The sequence below is a fragment of the Danio rerio genome, chromosome 4, assembly GCF_052040795.2.
Source record: "Danio rerio strain M-AB ecotype USA chromosome 4, GRCz13ab, whole genome shotgun sequence".
In the NCBI taxonomy this organism is placed as follows: domain Eukaryota; kingdom Metazoa; phylum Chordata; class Actinopteri; order Cypriniformes; family Danionidae; genus Danio; species Danio rerio.
Window position 1 is genome coordinate 54068075 of NC_141024.2, and position 27549 is coordinate 54095623.

The 27549-nt window shown below is 39.6% G+C and overlaps 2 protein-coding genes and 1 long non-coding RNA gene across 11 annotated transcripts in view; 2 read left to right on the forward strand and 1 right to left on the reverse strand.

Annotated features, from left to right (window-relative positions):
- Positions 1-27549, forward strand: part of LOC103910528 (uncharacterized) — a 173207-nt gene that overhangs the window by 64265 nt on the left and 81393 nt on the right. The gene's annotated exons all lie outside the window — the stretch shown is intronic.
- LOC108183680 (protein NLRC3-like) overlaps positions 1-27549 on the forward strand; it is a 61553-nt gene that overhangs the window by 12543 nt on the left and 21461 nt on the right. For 3 of the 5 annotated variants that reach the window (NM_001444870.1, XM_088649672.1, XM_088649671.1), the window contains exons 1-3: positions 11332-11373; positions 12805-13083; positions 25233-27051. In NM_001444870.1, coding sequence (NP_001431799.1) covers positions 12825-13083; positions 25233-27051 — 2078 coding nt within the window. In that variant the 5' untranslated portion in view covers positions 11332-11373; positions 12805-12824. Of the gene's footprint in view, positions 1-11331; positions 11374-12804; positions 13084-25232; positions 27052-27549 lie in introns of those variants that run through there. The other 2 variants (XM_088649670.1, XM_088649669.1) reach the window with 2 other exon arrangements.
- LOC148682163 (uncharacterized) lies at positions 10830-25236 on the reverse strand. Its single transcript, XR_015942956.1, has 3 exons — positions 25093-25236; positions 13218-14347; positions 10830-13098 (listed from the first exon to the last, which is right to left on the reverse strand). It is a non-coding gene; the product is annotated as an uncharacterized LOC148682163 (long non-coding RNA).

A 27549-nucleotide genomic window follows, 5' to 3' on the forward strand; every position in this document is an offset into this window, starting at 1 on the left:
CCTTCATCTACAATAGTATAATCCTGCGCGATTATTATTAAAATACTTTGTCTTGATTAAGTAGATAACAGATCCATGGGGACCACATAAAAATCTCCTAAATTGAGTAAGTAGTGTTCTGCCTTTTTAGGAGAGTGGTTAATCGCCTCTGTTTAATGACCAAGACTGACAAGCTTGTATTAAGAGATTGTATACCCGGCCGGTGCAAGACTCGAGATGCTATCGGAATCTGAGTAAATGAGAATAAGGTATAATAACAAATCAAAAGAATATTCAATCATAATCTAAAATAATGTGAAAGGAAACAAAATAATCTTATCAATGTTTTATAATTGGAGTCAGATAAAACGAGGATAAACATATTAATATTCTAAACCATCTCATACTAAAATTGGAGTCAGATATGAGTTAAGTTTAATATAAATCAACATTGTGCACTGGAAAGACCGAACATGCAGTGAACCTTCATCCACTATTGGATACCGTCATTGGACCAACTGGCTGGACCCTACAATTGATTGATTAGTTATTATTTACATAAAGTGAGTTACAAAAAATACAATCTAAATTTGATTTGTTTTCTTATTTCTCAGATTTGTTATGTGTAAACTCACTGCTGATTCCTGTGAGAGTTTGTCTTTAGTTCTACAATCCTCAAACTGTGTGCTGAGAGAGCTGGACCTGAGTAACAATGACCTGCAGGATTCAGGAGTGAAGAAGCTCTCTGATGGACTGAAGAGTCGACACTGTAAACTGGACACACTGAGGTAAATGACTCTCCACTCTACAATAACTACAAAAATATTTCATAATAGCCCACATTATTTCATATTAGATATACAGGCTTGAACATGTTAACCCTGGGTGATACTAAACCCCGGATGACAGGAATGATGGTTTATCAGTAATTCTGTTTCACACTGCTCATACTATACCTGTAGTTAACAAATAACCACCCAGAGTATTAATTATCAGATGATTTATTAACTGTACATCCTGCATAAATAAAAGAGCTCCAGAATAAATGTAGGAGCTCCAGAATAAATGCAGGAGCACCAGAATAAATGTAGGAGCACCAGAATAAATGCAGGAGCTCCAGAATAAATGCAGGAGCTCCAGAATAAATGCAGGAGCGCCAGAATAAATGCAGGAGTGCCAGAAAAAATGCAGGAGCGCCAGAATAAATGCAGGAGCGCCAGAATAAATGTAGGAGCGTCAGAATAAATGTAGGAGCGCCAGAATAAATGCAGGAGCGCCAGAATAAATGCAGGAGCTCTATAATAAATGTAGGAGCGCCAGAATAAATGTAGGAGCGCCAGAATAAATGCAGGAGCGCCAGAATAAATGCAGGAGCGCCAGAATAAATGCAGGAGCGCCAGAATAAATGTAGGAGCGTCAGAATAAATGCAGAAGCGCCAGAATAAATGTAGGAGCGTCAGAATAAATGCAGGAGCGCCAGAATAAATGCAGGAGCGCCAGAATAAATGTAGGAGCGTCAGAATAAATGCAGAAGCGCCAGAATAAATGTAGGAGCGTCAGAATAAATGCAGGAGCGCCAGAATAAATGCAGGAGCGCCAGAATAAATGCAGGAGCGCCCGAATAAATGTAGGAGCGTCAGAATAAATGCAGGAGTGCCAGAATAAATGCAGAAGCTCTATAATAAATGCAGGAGCGCCAGAATAAATGTAGGAGCGCCAGAATAAATGCAGGAGCGCCAGAATAAATGCAGGAGCGCCAGAATAAATGTAGGAGCGTCAGAATAAATGCAGGAGCGCCAGAATAAATGCAGGAGCGCCAGAATAAATGCAGGAGCGTCAGAATAAATGCAGGAGCGCCAGAATAAATGTAGGAGCGTCAGAATAAATGCAGGAGCGCCAGAATAAATGCAGGAGCGCCAGAATAAATGCAGGAGCTCTATAATAAATGTAGGAGCGCCAGAATAAATGCAGGAGCGCCAGAATAAATGCAGGAGCGCCAGAATAAATGTAGGAGCGTCAGAATAAATGTAGGAGCCCCAGAATAAATGCAGGAGCGCCAGAATAAATGTAGGAGCGTCAGAATAAATGCAGGAGCGCCAGAATAAATGCAGGAGCTCTATAATAAATGCAGGAGCGCCAGAATAAATGTAGGAGCGCCAGAATAAATGCAGGAGCGCCAGAATAAATGCAGGAGCGCCAGAATAAATGCAGGAGCGCCAGAATAAATGTAGGAGCGCCAGAATAAATGCAGGAGCGTCAGAATAAATGTAGGAGCGCCAGAATAAATGCAGGAGCGCCAGAATAAATGCAGGAGCGCCAGAATAAATGCAGGAGCGCCAGAATAAATGCAGAAGCGCCAGAATAAATGCAGGAGCTCCAGAATAAATGCAGGAGCGCCAGAATAAATGCAGGAGCGCCAGAATAAATGCAGGAGCGCCAGAATAAATGCAGGAGCGCCAGAATAAATGCAGGAGCGTCAGAATAAATGCAGGAGCGCCAGAATAAATGCAGGAGCTCTATAATAAATGTAGGAGCGCCAGAATAAATGTAGGAGCGCCAGAATAAATGCAGGAGCGCCAGAATAAATGCAGGAGCACCAGAATAAATGCAGAAGCGCCAGAATAAATGCAGGAGCTCCAGAATAAATGCAGGAGCGCCAGAATAAATGCAGGAGCGCCAGAATAAATGCAGAAGCGCCAGAATAAATGCAGGAGTGCCAGAATAAATGCAGGAGCACCAGAATAAATGCAGGAGCTCTATAATAAATGTAGGAGCGCCAGAATAAATGCAGAAGCGCCAGAATAAATGCAGGAGCGCCCGAATAAATGTAGGAGCGTCAGAATAAATGCAGGAGCGCCAGAATAAATGCAGGAGCTCTATAAAAAATGTAGGAGCACCAGAATAAATGCAGGAGCGCCAGAATAAATGCAGGAGCTCTATAATAAATGTAGGAGCGCCAGAATAAATGCAGAAGCGCCAGAATAAATGCAGGAGTGCCAGAATAAATGCAGGAGCTCTATAATAAATGTAGGAGCGCCAGGATAAATGCAGGAGCGCCAGAATAAATGCAGGAGCGCCAGAATAAATGTAGGAGCGCCAGAATAAATGCAGGAGCGCCAGAATAAATGCAGGAGCGCCAGAATAAATGTAGGAGCGTCAGAATAAATGCAGGAGCGCCAGAATAAATGTAGGAGCGCCAGAATTAATGCAGGAGCGCCAGAATAAATGCAGGAGCTCTATAATAAATGTAGGAGCGCCAGAATAAATGCAGAAGCGCCAGAATAAATGCAGGAGCTCCAGAATAAATGCAGGAGCGCCAGAATAAATGCAGGAGTGCCAGAATAAATGCAGGAGCACCAGAATAAATGCAGGAGCTCTATAATAAATGTAGGAGCCCCAGAATAAATGCAGGAGCGCCAGAATAAATGCAGGAGCGCCAGAATAAATGCAGGAGCGTCAGAATAAATGTAGGAGCGTCAGAATAAATGTAGGAGCGCCAGAATAAATGCAGGAGCGCCAGAATAAATGCAGGAGCTCTATAATAAATGTAGGAGCGCCAGAATAATTGCAGAAGCGCCAGAATAAATGCAGGAGCGCCAGAATAAATGCAGGAGCTCTATAATAAATGCAGGAGCGCCAGAATAAATGCAGGAGCTCTATAATAAATGTAGGAGCGCCAGAATAAATGCAGGAGCGCCAGAATAAATGCAGGAGCGCCAGAATAAATGCAGGAGCTCCAGAATAAATGCAGGAGCGCCAGAATAAATGCAGGAGCGCCAGAATAAATGCAGGAGCGCCAGAATAAATGCAGGAGCGCCAGAATAAATGTAGGAGCGCCAGAATAAATGTAGGAGCTTCAGAATAAATGCAGGAGCTCCAGAATAAATGCAGGAGCGCCAGAATAAATGCAGGAGCACCAGAATAAATGCAGGAGCGCCAGAATAAATGCAGGAGCGCCAGAATAAATGCAGGAGCGCCAGAATAAATGCAGAAGCGCCAGAATAAATGCAGAAGCGCCAGAATAAATGCAGGAGCGCCAGAATAAATGTAGGAGCGTCAGAATAAATGCAGGAGCGCCAGAATAAATGCAGGAGCGCCAGAATAAATGCAGAAGCGCCAGAATAAATGCAGAAGCGCCAGAATAAATGCAGGAGCGCCAGAATAAATGTAGGAGCGTCAGAATAAATGTAGGAGCGTCAGAATAAATGCAGGAGCTCCAGAATAAATGCAGGAGCGCCAGAATAAATGTACAGTAGGTGAGAGTTCAAAGTGACTATTACCGCCGCGTCATATACCGCCGCCGTTTGAAATAGGAGCCGCTTTGTTTTTAGTGTATGACCGCAGTTTGTGAATGAGCCACCAGGGGTCGCAAAGGGACGGGATGCGAACCGACAGAAATAGCCCTCACAGCAGCCTTAAATATGCTATTGTGCTTGTAAATGAGATTAAACAATAAGTCAAAGCCTTATAATTCCTTTATTAATCATTTAAAATTTGTTAACACGATTTATTGTTATTCTAAACTTTTTAAGTGCAAAGAGGATTCTTTTTGAAAAATAGAATTGAAGAAGTTAAAGACAACTAATATGAAAGCACAAACATTCAGTACAAATATTCTAAGTATGCCTAAATAAAAAAATTAAAGCAGTCTTTTAGCCTAAATGTAAAGAGATTTTCAGTGTTTGCTATTTTGGTAGGACTAACACAAGACCTTTTCATTTATGTTTTAATTTACCTTTTTATTTACATTTTCGTTGTTGATTATATTTTACTATTTAATTTTATGTCACAATTATTGTACATAATAATAAACGAATAATGAAAAATAATAAAAAATAGGCCTTATGTATTTAAGGACATGTGGTGAAACACTAAGAAACGGTCAGGCGCATGGTCTAAAGAGCTTAAGTTGAATACTGCTTCATAAAATAATTTTGCCGCAGGATATATCTCGCAGGTTTATTTTTTAATAATTTTCAGTTATTTTTTTTTGTTTCAAAACAACAATGTTCTCTTTAAAGTTCTCTTTAAAGTATAACTGTTGTTTTGTTTTTTTTACTTAATGGCCCAGTATGTTTTGTATTTTAATTTCAATTTCAGTCACCTTGCATATGCATTTGAAATATAATGCGCGCATAACCGCGGAAAGAAAAATAAACTGTCAAAGGTTAGAGCTAATTCATCAAAATTAGCTATATTAAAATACAGCATGTAAGTTAATACAGGCAGAGTGTGAACAAACTCGAGGCTTAGATATGCGCTTGCCTTTTAATGCATTTAAAAAGATTTGCGGCCTTTTTATAGGCTACATGCGATTATGGTGTATAATGTTTCTTTTATTATTTTTATTTTGTATGGTAAAGAACAATGCACTGTATGTTATTAATATAAACTTAGGTTAAAATTTACTATTGATAAACGGGACCTACCTCAATCAGATCACTTAAAGTATAATAAAATAATGTTAACGTCAATGTTCTTCTTTAAAGTAAAATTGTTGTTTTGTTTTTTTACTTAATGGATCAGTATGTTTTGTATTTTAATTTTAATTTCAGTCACCTTACATATGCATATGAAATATAGGCTAATGCGCGCATAACCGCGAAAAAAGAAGAAAAAGCTGTCAAAGGTTTGGCCAGTGTGTTTTTTGTCTAATAAATGATATATATATTTTTTTTTACTTTAAAACTTTAAAACAGATTGCTATTTTTCTAATGACATATGATTTAATAAATGTGTATTTTAAAAATTTCTCTTGTTTGAATTTTTTAACTGCACTTTTAAGGAAATATTTTAGTAGCCTACATCAAAAAGTGTGGTTATAATGACATCTGACTGGCTAATCCAGCAAAAAAGTCACTAAAATGTAGTATTTAAATCTCATAGTTAAATGGAAACTGAGGCGTATAACTGCAAAAAGGTCCACTTGAGAAAAAAAGAACCATCCCTTTCACCAGGCTGGCAACGGGCCTCATGTGTGCGCATGAGTCGATATGTTGCCTTTTTATAGTCTACATGCTACTATTATGTATAATAATGTTGTTATTGTTGTTTTGTCTGGTAACCTTAGGCTAAAACTTATAATTCATAAACGTGTTAGAAATAAAGCATGAAAAACATGTTAAAAACTATTTCTTTTGCGTATAATCGGGAAAAAAGTCATACAGTTGGTTAAGAGGATATATTTATTCTGAGGAAAAAAAGCAAATAGAAATACAAAAATAACTGAATGTTTTCTTTTAAGTTGTCTCTAATACTGAAGACGTCGGTGGGCGCTAACAGAGGTTCGTGTGGACCGTAGAAATTCCTTCACTCTGTCCTTTATGCGTTTGCTGTAAGCGCTGGTCAGGTATATATATATATATATTAATAAACTTCACAGCCACAAATATAAATAACACAACTTGTACTAAAACTGGGCGAGGATTTGAAAGAATATCCTTCAATATTAGAATATGCTTGAATATCAGAATATGCTTGTTATATAATTTAAAATGTTTTTCCTCTTGTCCTATTTCTGCATACAAATTTTTTCACTCGCCACTCTGCCAGGAACTTCGCCGCTGGAGAGCACCGTCAACGATCTCAATCTTATGGCTCATTCTTCAAGAATATAGAATTAAAATAATGGCGCGTTAGGTTTATTGTGCATCCCGCGGGTGCAACCAACAAGGGTTGTGCATTTTAGTTTAACTTTTTGAGCGTTATAAGCAGTTCGGTGTTAGTTTTTATATAAATATATCAAGCCGAAACTAAACAGCGCATTCTCTCTGCCTCCTCGTTCATAACCAGCTGGACACACGCTGCTGAAGCAAGCAGGAGAGATAGCCTACTCCGTCATTCATAATCTTAGCTGATGTATCCGAGTCGATAGAATATATTAAAGAGGAATGTTCTTTTAACAGTCCCGATACATTTAATCTTTTTATTTTATTTTATTTTACTTTTTTTCCTGTCATTTCTCTTCATCAAATTATTTTTTAAGCTGCTTGATTATGTTAAAACAGAAAGCAGAGCCCGTCAATTGAGAGCGATGCATGTCATGTGTTGCATAATTGCCTTTTTTCCTGTGCGTGCGATCCTTTTTTGCTCGGGCTCTCACACACAACCTTTATGTCTGCTGTGTCTTTAATATGGTGTGTAGATTATTATGCGTTATTGAAACATCAAGGGGGACGCAGCAAAGTAACTTATAAATTAAAATTGTATTATTTTATGCAACAGCCTTACATTTAAAACGGAAACATAAGGGCGATTATAAGCAAAAAGACCTCAAGGCTAGATGTTTTCTTTCCCTTTATTATTTATTTGTTTATTTTGGCGCATGTGTGCGATAGGAAAGCTAGTGTAATTAGGCAAGCCATCTTTCCCAGACTCGGGGCAAATTCCGCCTTTCCTTTCACTCCGTTCCGAAGCCCCAGCTGGCCCTCCTGCCATCCACTGCGTATGCTGGATAAGTTGACGGTTCATTCCGCTGTGGCGATCACAGACTAATAAAGGGACTAAACCGAAAAGAAAATGAACGAACGAATGAATGAATAAATTAATAATAATAAAATAAAAATAAGGTAATAATCTTTAAACACAAATGCCGCGTAAGCGGCCTTTTTACTTTTAGAGATGGTACATTTGAATTGCCTCTTCCCACTTCCCCCACCTCAAAATTGAAAGTTGCAAAGAGAACTATAGCTCATTTACACCTTGATGTAGCCTCAATAGCAAAAAGCATAGCCCATTTACATCTCAACACAGAGCAAGTTTAGCGGAAGAATGTCAAATCAGAATCATGCAGATGAAGCACACCAGCTACTACTTTCATGAAACTATTAAATGTGTATTGTCATAACTTTGCTTATTTGCAGCAGCTTTTTTTCGCGCAACAGAATTGCGGCGTTGGGAAGCCGTCAATGAATAAAAACAGGGTCAATAGTAAAATCGGCTTTTCATTGTATCCCTATTACCTTTATCAGTGCATTGAAGGCCTTTTATGGTGTCATCACGATAGAATAGCCTAAGTTATATTGAAATAATTTAAAGAACAAAGTTATAAAAACTCACATTACATAAACAATTAAAAATATGTTTAGGTTGTCTTTATTTAATTGCCCTCGTGATGATGGTGTGCTTTATCATTATGTGCGTTTTACTTATAACGTGATTCAAATGATGGATCTGCGACAGAGAAACTAGGGGTTTTGGGATACATGCATCACTATATCCTTTTTTTCCCCAAACTGTGCATAGTTCAGCCGCAAGTTACTGTAGCCTACGTCTTTTTTTGGGAAAGCGCCCCATGTCCGCTAGTCTTATCATGTCCGCCTCTTTCTCTGGGCAAAAAGGAGTTGATTTTTTAAATATTAAATATATAGAACAAATATTTTAGCACATCGAAAGTAATTAAATTACCTGTCTTTTGATTAAAACCTTTATGCAAAAAGATCAGAAAAAAAGGCAATATATGCGACATGACATCGCTCTCATGCCACGATTTGAGGATAAATTCGCTTTTAGGTGCTGCTTTGAATAAAATAAAACTATTAAAAAGCACATTAAAGACACTCATAAAATAAAACATTAATAAAGGAGAATCTTATGAAAAAACACCAATTGACGGGCTCTGCTTTCGGTTTTAAAAGAATCAAGCAGCTTCAAAAATATAATTTGCTGAAGAGAAATGACAGGGAAAAAAAGATTAAACATATCGGCACTGTAAAAAGAACATTCCTCTTTGATATATTCTTTTGACTCCGACACATCAGCTAAGATTATGAACGACGAAGTGTCTCTCCTGCTTCAGTAGCGTGTCCCGCTGGTTATAAACGAGGAGGCGGAGAGAATGCGCTGCTTAGTTTCGGCTCGATATATTTAATTAAAAACTAACACCGAGCTGCTTATAACGCTCAAAAAAGTTAAACTAAAATGTACAACTCTTGTTGGTTGCACCTGCTGGATGCACAATGAACCTAACGCGCCATTATTTTAATTCTATATTCGTGAAGAGTGAGCCAACCGCATATGCTAAGTCAGTCCTGTTGGTCGGGACTCTCTGCTTTATAACCTATTAGTTTATTACAATAATCACACTTAGCTTTGCCATCGTTCTTCACCACATATAGCCACTCAACACATCTTGCGCTCCATCTTTAATGTTTAGATTATTGAAGGTGCTATTGACGTTTTGAGAAAAAAATTGATAGTACTGAAACTAAATTATTAAAAATAAACTTGCGGGACTTCGTTTATGTCCTGCGGCAACATTATTTTTATTACACTTTAAGTGATCTGCTTGAGGTAGGTCACGTTTATCAATGGTAAGTTTTAGCCTAAGTTTACATCAATAACATAATGTGCATTGTCCTTTACCATACAAAAAAGTAAAAAAAAAACAAAACATTTATTTATATTTTAAATGCATTAAAAAGCAAGCGCATATCTTAGCCTTGAGTTTGTTCACACTCTGCCTGTATTAACATAAATGCTGTATTTTAATATAGCTAATTTTGATTAATTAGCTTTAACTGACAGCCTTTTCTTCTTTTTCCGCGGTTATGCGGCATTATATTTCACACGCATATGCAAGGTGACTGAATATGAAATTAAAATACAAAACTTACTGAGCCATTAAGTAAAAAAACAAAACAAAACAGTTATACTTTAAAGCAGAACATTGACGTTTTGAAACAAAAAAACGGAACTGAAACTAAATTATTAAAAATAAACCTGCCAGACTTAATTTATGTCCTATTTTCATTATTTATTTATTTTCATTATTCGTTTATTATTATGTACTGAAACATAAAATGAGATAGTAAAATATAATCAACAACGAAAATGTAAATAAAAACGTAAATTAAAAACATAAATGAAAATATCTTGTCTTAGTCCTATCAAAATAGCAAACTACATCTCTCTATATTAAGACTAAAAGACTGCTTTATTTATTTATTTATTTAAGACTACTTATTTGTACTGAATGTTTGTGCTTTCACTTTAGTTGTCTTTCATTTCTTCATTCTATTTTCCAAAACGAATCCTCTTTGCACTTAAAAAGTTTACAATAAACCAGGTAAACAAATTTTAAATGTAAGTTGAGGTGATCGCAAGTTCACAACTGTGAGGTGATGTGCTCTATCGGCAGGATAATCTATATTATTTTGCTGTTTTTCATATGCGCATGTTTAAGATTTGAGATAATAACATTGCCATGATAGTCAAAGAAATCAAAACATTATTTTCACCCCAACGCAATTTAATCGGGCACTGAAGGCTAATAACTTAATTCTTATATTTGCTTTTTGACTTCTCACCATGTATCTTTTCTACAGCATAGTATAGTGTAAGAGCATGTCTATTACCAGAAAAACTAAATTAAAATTATATTTTAATTGAACACATAACATCACACACAGTAAGCTACGCCTACAGAACAGTCTGTTTAGCATTGTGAAAAGGCAAAGCTGAATATCTGTGGTTAAAGTGCCACCCAGCGGTCAAATGCTGCTGGTGCATCAAGTACCGCCGTCACCGCGGCATGAATGGCGGCACAAGGAACACATTGAAGTAGTAACATCTGTATCAATTATATTAATAAATCAGTGATGATGACCTAATGTTAACATATTAATTACAAGAGGGATGTTTGTAAAAGTAAATCTTAAAGGGTAAACTATATTAAGAAGAGTGTTTGAACATCTCTAGTGTATATGGAGTGTGCAGAAACCTGTTAAATGATTAACATCGTGATTATGAACTGTGTTTGATTTTAGAAACTAGTATATAATGTATTTAGTGTTATCCATGAATGATAAAAAGAGAGGAATTGTGGTGGAAATTCTTTTATATACACTATGATGGTCTGTTCTTTTATTCTTCCATTGATGTACTGTTTAAGTTAGACCAAGTGTGACCACTTTAACATCTATGTATAACCAGACAAGATCTGGATAAGTACATGGTGATTTAACAAACTACATGTTCGGATAGGATGTAAGGCTGAAATGTTCAAAAATGAAGTGCTGATGTGACTGTGATTCATCCTGTATGTCACTGATGACCTTGTGGGTATTACAAACTCAATAAAAAGAGAACGCACTCTGTTTCCGCATCTCTCTCTGCATAAACTGTTGTTGATGTACGACTGTGTGACCTTCTTTGCAAAGAATAAAACTTTAAAAGACACTTTGGGTAAGAATTTGTCTTCTTGACCACTGAGAGAGCCTCCTTTTTGCCACTACACTTATCTACTTGTGTGTCTGGGTTTTTCATCTGAATGCTTATTTCCTCATGTCTCAAACAGGATGTGACGTGTTTTCCTGAGGTGAAAGAGTTTTCAGATCTGTTGTTCAGCTCAACAGTTCAGCGGAGGAACAGGAAGATCTGCAGGCATTATTTGAGGTGAGAGTTTGCTCTTTCTGTGCTTTATATCATCTATGAGTGTCATCTGATTATCCGTCGATCATCTCTTTGTGTTTCTGAGACTTTACTGCTGAGCTGAAGACATTCTGAGGATTTGATTTACACCTTTTAATGTCGAGTGTGTTTCTGGAAGAGGATCACAGAAAGCAGAAACCTTTTCATTCTGATACTGAAATCTGAGTTTATGAGTGTTTATTAAGCTCAGCACAGTGGACATTTCTTTAGTTATATTGTTTTAGTGTTTGGATATGCAGTGGAACACAGTCAAATAATTCGCCAAACAGATTCAGAGCATTGAACTTCTCAAATGTACAGGGAAACAGGCCTGGCACAGTTCGGATAGCATAGTGTGAGTGCGCCCTTACAAAAGCTACAGAATACAGAAAACTCGCACTGCAATATAACAGTATAACACTGCAATATAACCTCTGGCCCAAATACTGCATTTGACATCTGGCCCATGTCTTGCATACTGCCTTAAAGACGATGCCACCTCTGCCAACCCTGGCCAATGTTTGGCCCACATGCTGTAAGAAAGTGCCGGATAATTGCCTGCTCTACCAGCTTTATAACAAAAAATATGGACAATAATTCTTGCTACCCGTGTACATTCTCAAGCTGCTGCAATGATCTTCCAGTTCTTTTCCCATGTCTGCATTAAACAGCATAAACTGAGGTCTAGGTGGCCATGTGTGTCACAATAAAAAAAACAGCATGATTCAGTGGATTCTGAGCATGTACAACTGCGTTCCAAGAGCTTTTATCCTATATTAGTGTTTTTCACTGTATTATATAAACACTGTATTATATCAGTGTTTTTCAGTGTTCACTTTTTTCCAACAATTCTACAACACTGACAGATAAATATGTACCTATAAGGTACGTTAAGTATCACTGTACCTTTAAATGTCCATGATAGGCCCTTATTTTGTACCGCATATGAATTATAAGATTTAAACTAGAGGTTCAGAAAGGTCCCTTTCAGGGTACTAGCAGAGTGATGGGTATTTGTACTCATATTATGTAGTATGTCAGGGTCTTTTAACAGTGGACATATGTGTGTGTTTCTCCACTGGTCTCACCTGTCATCTGAAGTCTTTTCCAAAACTGGTTTTATTAGTTTTCTAAAAGGGTTGTGGTTTAATCAGTTGAACATCTAAATAAAACAGGAAGTAGAGTTACAGAGCTTCTGCTCAAGACAGAATATAAGTAGACGAACAAGAAACATCTACATTGTTCCTGGTTAGTAAGAGCCACTTAAAGTAGTGACAATCAGTTTTCAATATTTAGCTTTCTGAAATGTGAAGTTTCCTCTAACAGGGTAATTTCATTATTCAAATAATAAATAAATGCTTAGGTCCATATGTTAATTGTGAAACTAATGCAGATGTTGTTGCTCTCATCCTGTAGCTGTGAGTGGGTGAAGCACCATGGCGAATGTTAAACAGCGGCTCAAGAACTCACTGGATGAACTGGAAGACGCTGAACTAAAAGAGTTTCAGTGGTGCTTAATAAATCACCATAGAGATGTTCCAAAAGCTGAAATGAAAAATGCAGACAGGTTGGATACTGTGGATAAGTTGGTGTCATGTTTTGGATCAGAAAAAGCCGTTCAGATCACAGTGGACGCCCTGAGAAAAATAAAGCAGAATCAATTAGCTGAAGATCTGGAGAATACACAGAAGCAAGGTATTGTTTAATTCCCTGTCAAACTTTACAAATGTGATCATTTCCAGCTCAAATCTTACATGTTAATACCCTGTCCTAGCAACGGATTTTGAGTCAGATGTATTTCACAGCTTCTGAGCAATGAATGTAAATACATTTAATATTATGTATATAGTTAATGTGTGTGAATATATCGTTTATCTTCGTTCATCTGAATTTGTTACTTTATATGTGCAATTGTTCTTTTTTGTAATGGGAAGCACAAGACATATCTATGTTAATAAACAAAGTAAAACAAGAATGAAGAAGCTTAGAATAAGCTGTAAAACAAACATTTCTGAAACAGGAACACACTGTAAAGCCAGCTCACACTGTCCGTAATGTCTGTAGTGTATGAGTGTGAATGAGTGTGTATGGATGTTTCCAAGAGAGGGGTTGCAGCTGAAAGGGCATCAGCTGCGTAAAACATATGCTGGATAAGTCGGCGGTTCATTCTGCTGTGGCAACCCCCGATTAATAAAGGGACTAAGCCGAAAAGAAAATTAATGAATAAATGAATACTACTCTCACTAAAGTTTATGTGAGAATTGGGTTTCTGTAGTGTTCCCTCAGCTTCTGTCATCAGGAGTCTGCATGGCTGTTAAAATATTTGAGCATTAGTAGAATCATAATTCAACTGCAAGATCTCTATCAAGCCTTTTACACAATTCATGCTTTACAAAGAGAAAAGACCTCCACAGATAAAACTATCAAAACAATCATTTACTAATTTGCACAGACAGAATGAACAATGATGGAAAATAGATTTGAGCAAAGGAAAACAAGAACAAAGATCAGTTGTAAAATAAACATTACCTGAACAAGAACACATTGTAAAGCCGGCTCACACTGTGCATTTCTTAAATAATAATGAAGTTGTCCTTGGATCTCGCTTTGGAGGGCTTGAGCCCCTGCAGTTTTTCTTCTTCAAATGAAAGAGCCTTTTTCTGGGGACAAAAACTATTATTTTTTATTCTTTTAAAAATAAAATATCTCTATATTTGTGTGCATGTTCTGTTTGCAGACAGTTGTTCCTGTGGGGAAAAATAAAAATAACTAAATAAATTGAAAGGTCAGGAAACATTGAGACAGCAAATGATCAGCAGTAATTCAAAAACCTGTAATAGACACACTTCAATTCTGGAGAATTGTTTTTGAAACATCCTGAATTATTCTGAGTAATCAACTTTATTCACATCAATACAATATAAGATTCAAGTCGAATCACCTACCCCTGCTCATTCAACTGTTGGGCGATTTGAATAAACAGTTTAAATAAAAGTCTGGTGTGTCAGATGAAGTGAAGACTCAGAGTCGAAGATGCAATTAAAAATGAAAAATTTACTGAAGATAGTTTGCAGTTCTATGGCAGAAGGGCTTCACACTCGGATGAGCTCGCAGGCCGATCTGACTTACAATCACAGCAATCGAACAATTATACTCTTTACACAAGTCCAGAAAAGGTGGGATCCAGGTAAACAGTTCTCATTGGTTACAACAGAAATAGACAATTCTAAATACATGCCTCAAAGAAACATAGTATCTACTTCCAGATATGGATGGCCTTAGTGTGTGCGTCAAAGAAAGCCTTGTATTTGTCTCCAGATATGGATGGCGACCTGATGCCTAGAGGTGAGGTCGCCCTAAGTTATTACGAGCTGATCTCCGACCTGTAGAAAGCTAAACCAGGAAAACAATAGACACAAAAGACCATCTGTGTTAAAGACTCAAGGATGTTTCTTGTACGTTCAGCTGTGTTATCAGGCTGGTTCAAGACTGTTTCCATCAACAGTCTGCTGCAATATCTTGGCTACACACAGTCTATCTCCACACGAAAAGGAATTACATTACTATTAATTATACATAAAAACAGATCAATCAAACAGCTATAAAATTATAGGCAATATATCAGGACAATGAAACAGGTGTCTTCTTCTCCTCTGTATTGACCCTACAGTTATAGGAACCGATAGAGGGAGAGGGAGAGAGGTCTCCATGACCTATGACCTGGTTTGTGTGTCTCCTGAAAACAAAGTTAAAATAGACAGGCAAAGAGAGAAACAAGGACACAGAACATTCTTGCAGTAAGCAGTTTTAACTTATTCATTAGTCAAATCAATTCAAGTTAAATACTCATTCAGATAATCAATAAAATATATATTCAAAGAGATGAGAAACAGGATATTAAATAGAAAGGATATACGTTGAATAAATGTTGATGGATTGGAAGGTAGAACTCCGACTCCTTCACACCCCCGTTTTTGGCCGAAAGTGAAGAATCCGCTTCCGGTCAACTAGTGAGGTCGCTAAAGAAAGTGGAAGTAATGACCGTGCTCCCTGGGTTAGGTTACACAGTCTCTTCACCCTTTCTTGGACATGCTGGAACCTAAAAATTCCAGTCCCCAAGCTAAGGGCTCTTCCACCTTCTACTCACACAAAAGGGGTTCGTCTTTGCATCCGTCAAGCCATCCGGCTCCGAAGACGGTTCGTCACGGTCAGTAGATGTTTCTCATCGTCTGTGGGGTTGAGTGTCCTGCAAGCAGAAGTGAAGATATACGCAAAACAACAGCGGACCAAAGCCCAGACTATTAGGAAGATGAATAAAATCCCTATAATCCCTCCAAAACCAAACAGGACATACTTCAAAATTTTCATGACTATGCTTCCTGATACAGCCACAAATTCTCCCCAGGCTTCTTCAACAAACTCTTCCACTGATTCAGTCACATCAGTGAAGACTGCTCCAACGGTAAATGCAAACATCACAGCTAAAGCTGAGGGTGCCTCAGGTTCAGACAGAAAAGGGGATCCAGTCGATCTAAGCCAAAGAGAATTCAAATATTCATAACCAGAAAAGGCATCAGGACTTTTAATCTGCTTTAGAAAAGCATTAATGTATTTTCCGCTAGCCAGATGAGCCTTAACATATGGGTAGTACTCCGTGGTATTGGTCATGTTTGCAACGCAGTATTCAATCTCAGCACAATTACTGTGTGGACAATTTCCTGCTGGGTGCCACTCGGGGCCAATGTGGTGAACTAACTGATGGAAAGCACAACTACCTGATCCCGGGGCATAATGTACATCCCTAAGCTCCTGAACCGATGGGACTGGTCGCAAGAACTGTCTGAATTGCTTCTCTCGGTCAAACCATTCCTCTCCTATTGCTACATCTGCTATCTGGGGCCACATATACACCTGATGGGGCTTAAACTCATTCCAGATAAGATCATCCACTGTCTCTGGGACTCGCAGCATAGCCTTCCTGTAAGCAACAACTTCCAAATAGAAATGAAACATATTTAAATGCATCCACATAGTCACATTGAAAGCCACAGATTCCTGACTACAGCATTTGGCCTCTAAATGGTCATGTAAATCTTCCAAGTTAATCACAGATTTGTTAGCCATCATTACTGCCAGATCATATTGTACCAAAACATCAGTAAGATGAGACCACACATAATCCTTTTTCACAAATGATGAATTACATACATCTAGAGGAATCTGCATATCAGTCAGACCTAAAAATTTGCTAATTGCTGTCTTACAAATTTCAGGTTTGTCTCTTGGAAATGTTTTGATGTACCACTGCTGAAATTCCTTACCCATACACCTCTCTACATGAATCGTCTCGCTCCAGGGGTCATCAAATCTAGTATACCTGGGCCATGCAAGAGAAAGAGCATCAACATTAGGCAATTCATCAGTACTTCCATTCAAGTCAAAATTGTCCTTGTCTGTTCTGTCTATATTACCATATTTGTCACAAACTGCACCATATGGTCTACCTAGTCCCATCGCACCACTTTTACCTTGATTGGTTTTTAACACATTCCATCGCCTGTCTGACACCACATCCGTATACCAAGGGGAGCTAGGATCATCCCTGACAAAAATGTTACTGTCTGCATAACTTCTGACCACAGATTTAACAACTCGGTTGGAGCTGAGTTGATTCTTTGCTTTAGGCAGAAAGTAAGACATTAGATGCCTCGGATCAGGGGCACTTGGGTATAGAGGTAATTTGACTGCTTTACCTTCAAGAATTATGTGGTGGTAATTGGAGTTAGGCTGCTCTCTCTTATTTCGCTTTGTGGTTGATCCCAGTGACTTTTGCTGTACCACATATCTACGATTCTTGTTAACCAGACTTGGGCAATCACTGTAATTCATCTGAGCTAAAGTCTTTGGAATCCAACTGAGAGAACTATAATTTTCCTCAAACACATCCAATTCACCATCCTGGGACCACCGACCTTTTTGCATAATGAGGGTGTTCTCTGGATAATTTGGGGAGTTGCCGAGCCAATAGGCCACTGTCTCGTTGCCGTCAAGACGATAACATCGATTCTTAACTTTTTGATACATAGTAGGTAATAAATTGAGACCCTCAGTAGAATTTAGGCAAGGGTATCGAACCCAAGAAGGACGGCAGTCGGCCACTTCGCAATCCCAATTAGTAGAGAACGCGTGAAAGCGTCCAGTCCAGAGAGAAACCTGAATCCACAATAGAAATGATAAGGCGATTAAAATCAGCACTACAAAAGAAATTGGCATGACCAATCGGATGAAGGCTCGTCTCATCTTGAGACGTCGATCTCTGCGAATCTCTTCTTTCAGAATAAGCAGTTTCAGCACATCATCTGGTCCAGCCATCTGTAACAATTTCACAAAAGAAAAACTCAGATTTAGTGAAGATTTACGCGTTTATCATTAACTATTAACACCCAAACCTCATGATTGATTAGGTTTGGGGGGCCGTTTCTTGGATGTGGCATTTCTCGATAGGCTTCACCTGGGACCAATGTTTCCATACAGTACCCAGAATTCCTCTGTCAAGCAAAACAGATGTATTAGTAGTTAACAGAACTTGATATGGGCCATCAAACTTTGGACCCAAGGGAGAAACTATCTCCCTCTGCAGCATTACACTGTCTCCAATTTCAGGAAGAACAGGCACAGTCAGTTGCTCTTTGTTATCTTTCTCAGCTTGTCTAATGTTTACACTTACTCGTGTGTCTTTTAGACAACAATCCAAAGCCTTAAGATAATTTTGCAGAGCATCTTTCAAAGGACCAGAAGGGCCCTCATGTTGCAGTGGCGCATCCCAGGGCAGACGCAAGAATCTACCAGTCATAATTTCAAAAGGACTTATCTGTGTGGTCTTGTTTGGGCTTGCTCTCATGCTAAACAAAATCATTGGCACAGCAGCGTGCCACCCTTTTCCCCACTCCAGAAGTCTTTTTCTCAACGCGGCTTTTAAAGTGCGGTTGGTACGTTCGACTGACCCACTAGATTGCGGTCTAAACGAGATATAAAAATGTTGAGTTATTCCCATTAACTTCATAACATGTTTCATCACCTTCCCTGTGAAGTGTGTACCCTGGTCAGAGTCAATTTGTAGCGGTATGCCCCATCTGGGGAAAACTTCAGTCAACAATGTTTTGGCTGTTGCATCTGCTGTGCAAGTTCTAAGTGGAAAGGCTTCTACCCATCTAGAAAACAAATCGACAATCATGAGAATGTACGAAAAGCCTCCACTAGGGGGCAGAGGACCAATGAAATCAATTTGGAGATGTGTCCAGGGTCCCTGTGGACGAGGAGCATGTCCCAAGGGAATCTTTAACTTAGAGGGAGAGTTCACCTTGAGACATACTAGACACCTCTTACAAAAATCAACGCAAGCAGCTCTCTGCTTCGGCCACCACCAAGTTTTGGAGATCATTGCATGTAATTTCTCAGGACCTGCATGAGCCAAACCATGATACAGAGACATTAGTTCAGTACGAGCAGAAGATAGACAGACAAATTTATCATGAAACTTCCATAACCCATCTGAAGCTTTGTGTGCCCCTAATTTAACCCACTGTTCAAGTTCTTCGGGGTCATCTGCAGCGTAAAGCTCAAAAATGTCTCTGCTGTGCACCTCCTCCTCCTGGGGAGAAAGTGCCATAACACTCACAAGTTTGTTGGTTTGTTTTGCAGCCCCTCTGGCAGCAGCATCTGCAGCATGATTTCCCTTAGCCTCCAGTGACATTTCACTTGAGTGTCCAGTGACCTTGATGACAGCTCCTGCAGCCGGCAATGTGCATGCCTCCATCAGTTCCATGACCTGTTTTTGATGAGAAATGGGGAGACCAGCAGTAGTTAGAAACCCCCTACGTCCCCAGACGGGTCCAAAGTCATGTACAACACCATAGGCGTAGCGGCTGTCTGTGTACACATTGACTCGTTTTCCTTTGGCCAGCTGCAGAGCCCATGTGAGCGCTATCAGTTCTGCCACCTGAGCTCCCCCACCTGAAACAGAGCCACAATCCACAGTTTCACAATGTTCATTCACAACTGCCCAGCCAGTATAACGGTTACCCTGTTCATGAAAACTGGAGCCATCAACGAACAATTTCATGGCATCAGGCAAAGGCTTTGTGTCCAAAGGGCTCCGAATGTCCTCTTCCAACACTTGTGCACAGTTGTGGGCATTCCCTTCATCAGGCAGCAAGGAAGCTGGGGTAATTGTAGCGTCAGTATCAGTATGAATGTCAACATTCTTGCTCAAGAGTGTGGCTTCCCATTTAGCCCGTCGTTGGTTGGAAATTGATCCTAAACGGGTGTTTGTGAGCAGTTTCAGGATCTGGTGTTTGGTGTGCAATATCACCTTTTGATAGCAGACGATGTCCTCTGTTGTTTTGACAGCCCACTCAGCACAGTCACAGATCAGCAAGCAAGGATGTTGGCCTGCCATGGAGATGGGGATGGGCGTAGAGTAATATCCAATCATGCCATATGACTTCCGTCCTGGCACACGTTGCCCCAGAGCTGCAGAGTAAGACTTGGTGCCCACCCATGTCCACAGGTGGAAGGGTTTCCTGGCATCAACATGTCTAAGAGCAGGGCAAGAAGAAAGAGTCTCTTTGATACTCACAAACGCCTCCTCAATCTCCTCAGTCCAGTCGATGCACTCCTTTCCAGGCTTTCCTCCTTTTAGGGCTTCTGTCAAGGGCTTAGAGAGTTCTGTATATTCAGACACATACTGGCGACAGTAATTTAGCAATCCCATTACCTGTCTTAGACCAGTGACGGTGTTGGGCTTGGGCAGCTCGATGATGGCTTTGACACGTTCAGGGGTGATGCGCCGTCCGTGAACCCCGACAATCTGTCCCAGGTATGTGACCTCAGTTTGGGCCAGCTGAGCTTTCTGTAAATTAATCTTGAAACCCCCATCACTGAGAGCTTTCAACACAAGCTGTACAGCAGTCAAATGTTTATTCTGATTAGGGCTGGCAATCAAAATATCATCCACATATTGGAGGATGACGGAACCTTCAGTTTCAATTTCTTTGCGAAGAGGGTCAATAAAAGATGCCAGTACCTGGTGAAACAGTGTCGGTGAATTGCAGAATCCTTGCGGAAGTCGACTCCATGTCCATTGTTGTCCAGCACATGAAAAAGCAAATTTCAGTTGAACATCTGGAGCTAGAGGGCAAGTCCAAAAGCCATTAGAAATGTCCAAAGCAGTGAAATAGCAATTCTCAGAGCCAAGTTCATTAAGGATAGTGGCTGGGTTGGCCACCAGAGGGTGCAATTTAGTAGTTACTGCATTTAAAGCTGTATAGTCAATTGTCAAACGCCAACTACCATCAGGTTTTTTAACTGGCCACATGGGGGAGTTAGTGGGAGAAGAACAAGGTACAATTATCCCCCGTTTCTGTAGTTCCCTCACTACCTGTTCAGCCCCCTCCCGAGCGTCATTTTTCAAAGGATATTGATGTTTGGCTTCATGCAGGGGACCTGGGATGCTAAGTGGCTGAATTTGAGCATTCCCACAATCAAATTTATCTTTAGCCCAGACATCAGAGAACCTGGAAATAATAAATTTCCACTCAGGTCTAGTCTCACTCTCACTAGCAGCTGAAGCCACAGCGCATCCTGTCTCTTGGTGAGGGCCGGCATGAGATAAGCGAATTACTTCATTGCAGCCGAGCACGAGTTTATCTGTTGAAAGTAAAACATCAGCTTCGAGATTATTCAGAATGTCAACACCTATAACAGTTTCAATAGTGTTTTTCCCAACCCAAAATTCTGTCCAAAACACATTCTGAGAATCAGCAAGAAGGAGAGGAACAGGTACAGATTTATAGAACAGTTCAGAGCTATTTAGTCCATCAATGTACATGTATTCTGAAGTTGTTTTGAGAGGAATATTAGTGATGCTAATCTGGGCTCCCGTGTCAACCAAAGCTAAACATTGCCGGCCTCCTAACAATGAATGAACAAATGGCCTGGGGTCAGCAGCATCACAAGAACTGGAGGCCGATGACCCCTAGTCCTCACCCACCAATTTTAACAGCTTGGCAATGGCACTCTCAGAGAGGATAGGTTTGTTTTGAGGTTTTTCATTTTTACCCTTTCTCCTCTGAGAGGGGTTAAGGTCTGCTTTGCAAAATTTTGAGGCATGACCCGGTTTTCCACATTTGTTACAACTTTTAGTGCCATTGCGACAAGTTCGACCCAAATGTCCGAGATTTCCGCATTGATAACACTCAATTTCGGCTAATGACAATCTTTTAGTGTCGTCAGCAGCTGCAACAGCACCAACATTCACAGTGGGAGGGGTAAGGCCCGTATGGCCCTCTGACTCCTGGAGTCTGCCCCAACACATTGTACTCCAGCGAGCCAGATCATCCCAAGTTAAAAATTCAGCACAGCCAGTGAGCGCTAAATCTCTATACTGTTTTGTCAGCCCATTAGCAGCAGATTCAAGCACAAAAGGTTTGTCAAATTCTGCTTCACAGTTATTTACTGCACAATGAGTCTCAAAGGCTGTGCGGAAGCGATCAAGATATTCAACAGGACTTTCACCTGGTCTTTGCTTGATCTGGGTAACACTAGTCCAGGGAAAAGCTCCCCTCCCCAATACTTCCTGAACCTGGTCCTTATACTCTTTATAGGCATGGCAATACCCCACCCACTCATCAGGTACTCTCGGGTCGTACTGGATCGTTTGAATCTTTGGTAATTTGGATACCGGAACCAAACTCTCTACAATTGATTGAATGTCAGCAATTCCCAAATTTTGTTGTCGGGCCGCAGCCTCAATTTTATCCCATGTCGTTTTGTTTGGGTAAGATAATTTCAGAGGTTCCATCCCTGCAAGAATGTGACTTTTCTCACCCGGTGTAAGCCGCACCCATTCCCCAATTTCATAACCCGCCCCCATTTCTGTATTTCTGTGTACATCAGTGGCAATCCTGATCGGTGCAGCAGAAGCTCCTTTTTTGGAGAAGGTTATACTGCGCTTAGAATGAGGGTGAAGAAAGGTTTTTACCACACCGTATCTGTCTACACGTTCTTGCAAAGAGGGAAACTCACCCGAGTTTGCGTAGGGAGGCGGGGCCGGTGCTCCACTCGTAAGGACGTTTAGTAGCTCTCTGACCTGTGCGTAAGGCGAATCAGACTGAGTCTCTTGTTTTTGGATTGGGCTGGACACCACCGCCACCTGCCGGTTAGAAGAAAAACACTCGGGAGCAGAAGGTTTAGTCTCATTGAAATTGTTTGTACATTCCCCACATTCTTAAGCTTGCTCTGCAATAGCAGAGAGAGCCTTTCCAAGACCAGACAGATCAGTACCCACATCAATTCCTGAGATTTCAGACACCTTGTCTATATTACTCATTAAATTTTTCCAAGCACTGCTCATATCGGGAATATCGCCGTCATTGTCAACGAAAATTCCTCCCTGCTGACTGATCCATGAGCATGCACACACTGCAAGAAACTTATATTTGTCTGCCTCTTTGGTGTTCTGTAACCATTCTGTTTGCTCAGTCAATTTCCACTTAGACTCATAGCCCAGGCTGACCATTCGTTTAACAATCTCAGAATACTTTTTGGATTTTAACCCTTCGAGGCATATCTGTTTACAGAGGTAGCTCTCATCCATTTTAATGCCTTTGCTGGATTGGGTCATCAGAGAGAAAAGGTCAGCCATTCTTTTTGTTAGTAATTTAAAGAAATTACTGGAAAACAATCTGAAGCCTCCGAGAAATGCCAGAAGCGGTATAATAGAGATGGTAGTTGCGGTAAGTATCATTAAACAAATAATCTGCCTTCCACCTCTAGAACTGCAAAGTATCTCTGAACACACCAGGAGCTATACTTTAACTTAATACATCCACATATACATGTACAAATACATACATATATATATATAATTAAATTTTTTTTTTTTTCTTAGCTCAGTATATGTAGGGCGTTCTCTCGGTCCATCCACAAAATCAATCAACCTTTCCCTTTAATAACTAGGTATCCTTGTTTCTTGGTTAATGCAGTCTAATGGATACCACTTTATGTTGTTACTTAAGAATTTGTTTATTTATTTAGTCCCTAGTTCTTTCCCTAATAATCTGACCTACACTATTCTTATGGCATGCCTTTTTGTCTGTGATGTAGTTAGATAGCAGTGGTGGAACTTTATTACACTCTCGGGTTAATTTATTTTAGTCCATTACTGAATAAAAAGAAGAACAGTCCAATTTTTATCCCCGAGACTGTCTTGGAACACACCCCTCAACGGAGTATTTTAACTTTGGGTAAAAGAGGAGGTACACCTCTCCACTACTGTTATTCTTATCACTTATCACTTATAGGTGTACCGCCAAAAATGCACCAGCTCACTAAGGGATTCCACACAAATCTACCACAAATTTCTGTGAATCCGCCGGTACCTTTCATTCACGTCTGAATGAGAAATCCACACTTTCATTCACGGCTGAATGAGAAATCCACACTTTCATTTACGTCTAAATGAGAACCAACAACATTCATTCACGTCTGAATGAGAACCAACAACGTTCCGTTACTACCCACTACTTCACAGACAATACCTAGTCTTATAATTTTAAATCTTCCTACCTTTCTTTTGTTTTTGTTGATTGATCTTTAGGATGTCCCCGTAGCTTTGCCCGCATCCTCCACCAATTAAAACTGTTGTGAGATTTGAATAAACAGTTTAAATAAAAGTCTGGTGTGTCAGATGAAATGAAGACTCAGAGTCGAAGATGCAATTAAAAATGAAAAATTTACTGAAGATAGTTTGCAGTTCTATGGCAGAAGGGCTTCACACTCGGATGAGCTCGCAGGCCGATCTGACTTACAATCACAGCAATCGAACAATTATACTCTTTACACAAGTCCAGAAAAGGTGGGATCCAGGTAAACAGTTCTCATTGGTTACAACAGAAATAGACAATTCTAAATACATGCCTCAAAGAAACATAGTATCTACTTCCAGATATGGATGGCCTTAGTGTGTGCGTCAAAGAAAGCCTTGTATTTGTCTCCAGATATGGATGGCGACCTGATGCCTAGAGGTGAGGTCGCCCTAAGTTATTACGAGCTGATCTCCGACCTGTAGAAAGCTAAACCAGGAAAACAATAGACACAAAAGACCATCTGTGCTAAAGACTCAAGGATGTTTCTTGTACGTTCAGCTGTGTTATCAGGCTGGTTCAAGACTGTTTCCATCAACAGTCTGCTGCAATATCTTGGCTACACACAGTCTGTCTCCACACAAAAAGGAATTACATTACTATTAATTATACATAAAAACAGATCAATCAAACAGCTATAAAATTATAGGCAATATATCAGGACAATGAAACAGGTGTCTTCTTCTCCTCTGTATTGACCCTCCAGTTATAGGAACAGATAGAGGGAGAGGGAGAGAGGTCTCCATGACCTATGACCTGGTTTGTGTGTCTCCTGAAAACAAAGTTAAAATAGACAGGCAAAAAGAGAAACAAGGACACAGAACATTCTTGCAGTAAGCAGTTTTAACTTATTCATTCGTCAAATCAATTCAAGTTAAATACTCATTCAGATAATCAATTAAATATATATTCAAAGAGATGAGAAACAGGATATTTAATAGAAAGGATAAACGTTGAATAAATGTTGATGGATTGGAAGGTAGAACTCCGACTCCTTCACAACATACCATACAGGTGTCACGTCATTTAAATAATGAAACAAATGACTTCATGAGTGCTGTTGTTATTTTTTATATTGGAAAGCACAGGACATAATTATAATTCACTTTAATGAAAACACTTTTCCTCTCTCTTGTAAAGGAGCAGCTTCAGAGACCTGTAAATCCCCTCCTGTTGATTACACAAACACCAGCCGTGAACTAAAGGAGAAGTTAAAGCAGGACTATAAGCAGATATTGCTTGGTAATTCACAGACGGGTCACCAGAAGAAGCTGGATGATATTTACACTGATCTATATGTGGTGGAGAACGAGACTGGAGGAAGAGAGAATGACCATGAGGTGATACAGATAGAGTCAAAACACAACCAACAGACAGCCGAGGATAAACCACTCAAGTGTAATGACATGTTTAAAGTTCAGCCTGACACAGGTCAACAAAACAGAAGAGTCCTGACACTGGGGATCGCAGGAGTGGGAAAAACTGTCTCTGTCAACAAATTCATCCTTGACTGGGCTGAAGAAAAAGACAATCAGGAAATAGTCTTCATATTTCCACTGCCGTTCCGTAGACTGAATCTGATTAAAGAAAAAAAGTGCAGTCTCATAGGTCTGCTAAACAAGTACTTCTTTAGCAGTGGAGGACTGAGCTCTCTTCCTGAAAAACAAGGCAAGGTCATGTTCATCTTTGATGGACTGGATGAATATCGCTTTAAATTGAACTTTAAAGAGGAGGATGGATTTACAGATGCTGATAAGGAAATGACAGTGAGTGAGATAGTAACACATCTCTTAAAGAGAGAGCTGCTTTGCTCTTCCCTTATCTGGATCACATCCAGACCAGCAGCAGCCAGTCTGATACCCCGAGACTACATTGATCAGGTGACTGAGGTGCGAGGATTCAGTGATGAGCAGAAGGAGCAGTACTTCATCAAAAACAGCAGTGCTGAGGTTGCTGGAAACATCATCGGTCACATCAGGAAATCCAGGAGTCTGTACATCATGTGCCACATCCCCGTCTTCTGCTGGATCTCTCTCACTGTTCTTCAGCCTCTGCTGGGTCAAGAGAGCAATGAAAAAACACCCACAACTCTCACAGAGATGTACACCAGCTACTTACTGTCTCAAAAGCAACAGATGAAAGAAAAATACAGCAATAATACTGAACCTGAAGCCAACGCCTGGTCTTTTGATGAAATTGTTTTAAAGCTTGGGGAACTGGCCTTTAAACAGCTGGAGGAAGGACAACTGATTTTCTACAAAACAGATCTGGAGAAGTGTGGCCTAGATGTCAAGGAAGGGTCTGTGTTCTCTGGATTATGTACTCGAATGTTTCAGGAGGAAAACCCCATTTCAGGGGAACAGGTGTACAGTTTTGTTCATCTCAGTGTTCAGGAGTTCATCGCTGCTCTCTATGTGTTTTTCACTTACAAAGACAAGAAAGCAAATCCATTTCTTGATTCCTGGATAAAGGAACTGGCATGGAAACTCTCTACAAAGACCCTGTTTAAACTTCATAAGGATGCAGTCGAGAAGACTTTACAAAGCAAGAACGGACACCTGGACCTGTTCCTCCGCTTCCTGCTGGGTCTCTCTCTGGAGTCTAATCAGAGTGACCTGAAGAAGTTCCTGCCAGGACTGAAGCTCGAAACTGAGAACCTCAAAGACACGACAGACTACATCAAAGAGAAAATAGAGGAGGAGAAATCAGCAGAGAGGACCATCAACCTCTTCCACTGTCTGAATGAACTGAAGGATAACTTTGTGGAGGAACTCCAGAAGAGTCTGAGCTCTGGAAATCTTACAACACAGGATCTGTCCTCTGCTCAGTTGTCGGGTCTGGTGTTTGTGCTCCTGATGTCAGAAGAGACTGAAGAGAAGTTTGAACTGCAGAAATACAGAAGATCTGATGAAGCACTGATAAGACTGATACCAGTGGTCAAAAACACCACAAGAGCACTGTAAGAGTTTTCTGGATACACTTATGCCCATTTCACATATCGATTTGCACATCTGTAAGCCCATGAGTCAAATGTGTGCAGTGCAGAAACAGCACAGACTATTTGTGCTTTCACATCAAACATGTATCACTGATCTCCTGCTGTACACAGTATCTGTTCTGCTTATGTTTACTCCATTTTCAGTCATTCTTTTCAATACTTTGATTCTCTTTTTTTTTTACTTTTATAATCTCGTCTTTCTTTTAACACACACACACACACACACACACACATATATATATATATATATATATATATATATATATATATATATAGAGAGAGAGAGAGAGAGAGAGAGAGAGATAGATAGATAGATAGATAGATAGATAGATAGATAGATAGATAGATAGATAGATAGATAGATAGATAGATAGATGGTGTGCATTTCAAAACTGATTGCTCTAATCTGTTAACATGAGATTGGAAAACGATACATTTTTAATAATGATAACTAATAAT